Source organism: Halyomorpha halys, unplaced genomic scaffold (genome assembly GCF_000696795.3).
Source record: "Halyomorpha halys isolate HHAL.00 unplaced genomic scaffold, Hhal_1.1 Scaffold1526.1, whole genome shotgun sequence".
NCBI lineage: Eukaryota > Metazoa > Arthropoda > Insecta > Hemiptera > Pentatomidae > Halyomorpha > Halyomorpha halys.
In genome coordinates, this window is record NW_027106725.1 from 14,477 (window position 1) to 17,591 (window position 3,115).

General features: G+C 29.9%; 1 protein-coding gene across 2 annotated transcripts in view; it reads left to right on the plus strand.

The window, feature by feature from the left end:
* The window catches only part of LOC106689929 (hydroxysteroid dehydrogenase-like protein 2), an 11,178-nt gene extending 8,063 nt beyond the window's left edge, over positions 1-3,115 (plus strand). Inside the window, exons 4-8 of one of the 2 annotated variants that reach the window (XM_014435154.3) lie at positions 97-302; positions 419-622; positions 1,062-1,191; positions 1,294-1,454; positions 3,041-3,115. In XM_014435154.3, coding sequence (XP_014290640.1) covers positions 97-302; positions 419-622; positions 1,062-1,191; positions 1,294-1,318 — 565 coding nt within the window. In that variant the 3' untranslated portion in view covers positions 1,319-1,454; positions 3,041-3,115. The remainder of the gene's footprint in view (positions 1-96; positions 303-418; positions 623-1,061; positions 1,192-1,293; positions 1,455-3,040) is intronic. The other variant, XM_014435155.3, reaches the window with a different exon arrangement.

Consider the following 3,115-nt stretch of genomic DNA (forward strand, 5'->3'; position numbering starts at 1 on the left):
GAAGCGTTGGACGTGTAAATGAAATAAATGTTTTGTGACTATAATTTGGATGGTGTTTTTGACTTATTTATTAATTTTTTATTTTATTTTTTTTAGTTCAAAAATATGTATACCTCACCTTCTGAAAAGCAAAAATCCACATATCCTAAACCTCAGTCCGCCTCTGAACATGAATCCAATGTGGTTTAGTGGGCATGTTGCTTATACCATGGCCAAGTATGGAATGTCTATGTGTGTTCTTGGAATGGCAGAAGAGTTCAAAAGTGAAGGGATTGCCGTCAATGCTCTTTGGCCCAAAACAAGTATTTTGTTATTTTGAATAACTGTCTAAATATTTATGACTGAACTGAAATTAGTTTGTGAGGTGTGTAAACAAAAGAAACTATATTTAAATATTTTTTTTGATTGTATTTCTTAGCAATTCAGACTGCTGCTATTGAAATGCTGATGGGAGATGCAGCTCAAGAAGGTTCCCGCAAACCAGAAATTATGGCTGATGCTGCTTATTCCATCCTTTGTCGAGACTCACGAAGTATGACAGGACAGTTTGTAATTGATGAAGAAGTACTCTTAGAGGAAGGGCTGACCAATAAACAGATTGATGAATATGCAACCATTCCAGGTTACTAATTTTGATATTCTTGTTGAAATACAATCAATGTTTATTATAGAGAACTGTGAGAAGTTAAAATAATTTTTAAAATATTTTTTTTTTTTTTTGCTGCCTCTAGGTTACAATTAAAACTAAATAGGGTTTGATTTATATATTGAACATTTCTGTGGATGCTATGTTCTCCTCCTGAGCTTTTAATTTTTCCCAGGATTATTTTTTGAGTCACCTGATTGTACTGGGACAAGTAAGTTGCTGAGGAGGGGGCATATTATCTCCAAAACATTCAAAGAAAAAAAAATGCATATATAACAATGAAAGTTCAAAATATAAAACAAACATATACAAATTGTTAAGTTAAGTACCAGATTATAGTAATCAAAGAAAAAAAAAATTAAGTAGTTTTAAATTGAAGTTTTTATACTTGAATTCTTTGTCTTGTAATTTGTAGGTAATAAAGAATTAGCTCCAGATTTCTTTATTGATTTCGACTCTGAAGGTAAACTACTTAAAGTTTCAAATATGTTCAATAAAATATCTCAGAAGAGGAAGATCACTACTCATGCACCTTTAAGCAAGCTGTGAGTAGAAAATCACATTTTTATATTAGAATTTATTGCTGACAGTTTCTATTTATTAATACTGCTAGTAGTTTATTAAATTGTGTTTGGGAATTTCAACAGCTCTGGTAATGCATGCCCTGAATGAACTGTAGATTTTAATGGATTTATTGTGAAACCCTTATACATTCAAATAAGATAAAATGTATATATATAAGTTATGTGTTGGTGAAGAAAAACTAATGAAAAAGGAAAAGGATGTTGGAAGAATGCTATCTCAATGGGTAAATAAGACTGACTTTTATTGCATTCAGCACCTCTATGTATAAGTGTGATCAGCTGATCAATTCAATTACCTGACGGCCTTTGTCAGCTGACATCTCACTCAGGCCGTAACTTATATATATATAACAAAATAAGATATAATAGTACTCCGGTTCCTGTCAGCCCTGGATAAAGGTCCAACAGCCCTCTAGTACCTTGAGACTGTGTCACAAGAGTGGAGGCTTTAAAAAATTCCGAGAAATTAGCCTAAGAATGGCCGATTAACAGATGCTTTTCAATAGCTATCAATATATTTAGTTCACAAACTGAGTAATTATTGGTGTATATTAATTTAATCATTATAATATCCTTTTTTTATTTTTGGATTTATTTTTTATTTTAAGATTAAAAATCCAATTAGTCCCACACTTATATCCTTAGGTTAACCTATCCTTGATTAAATCAGCAGGCTGAGTTACCTACCATCTTGGTTTGTAAATGACTATTGGTTTAATAAATTTTGATTTGAAAACGGAAATGATCAGTAATTTTTAGAGGTGAGAGTTTTTTTCTACAATTTGGGGTTTAGTAATTTCACACTGATAATGACTTATCCTGTAATGTAGGGAACTAATAAATGAAAATGCTATTGATTTTATGATTGCGTATCGATTTCATTGTCGCGTTTTGATTTATATTAACATCCTTGGTTCCGAACATGTTAGGGTCACTTTATATGTTTTGAGATATGTAGAATATGAAAATACTATCGATTTTAAGATCCCATATCGATTAATTTTAACTAAGATAAGAAATCTGCATATCTCAAAACATAAAGAGGCCCTGACATGTTAGAAATCAGAAAAGTTAAAATAAATCAATAATATTTTCATATTCTACATATCTCAAAACATAAACGGACCCTAACATGTTGGAAATCAGGAAAGTTAAAATAAATCAATACGTGATAATTAAAGTGATAGCATTTTCATATTATACATATCCGGAAACATATAGAGGTACCTTAACATGTTAAAAATCAGAAAAGTTAAAATAAATTGATAGTATTTTCATATTCTACAATCCCAAAACATAAAAAGGGACCCTTATATGTTAGAAATCAGAAAAGTTAAAATTAATCTATTCGCAACCATAAAATATATCTATGTCTAGCTGTAAGAGAAAAAATGTCATCTTTATACAAATACAAATGTATTCTGATAGTTAATCATTTAATTTTTTCGAATAAGAGATTATTTTTCTATAAAATGGACGAATATAAAAGTATTCAAATGGTTATAAGTAATCGGATGGTTAATCATATGTTTTGTACGAATAATTGATTATTCCTGTAAAATAATGACGAATGAAAAAGTATTCCAATGGTTAATCATATGTTTTTGTACGAATAATTGATTATTTGAGTAGAAAATTCAGAAATAAAAAAGTATTCGTCTCTCGTCATTGGAATAATATTTGCCCAACTCTGGTTTTTAACTGCGCAATGTTGCATATTTTAGCTTTTTTACTGCACATTTTTGGTTTTTTACTCGACATAAATGTGGCCTCTAATAATAGTAACCCTTGTTTTTTTTTTGTATTTTAGTTAAGAAGTCAACTTCTGTTCCATGTAAACTTGAAGGTCATAAGCAACAGTATTTACCACTGCAATTGAAGTAGA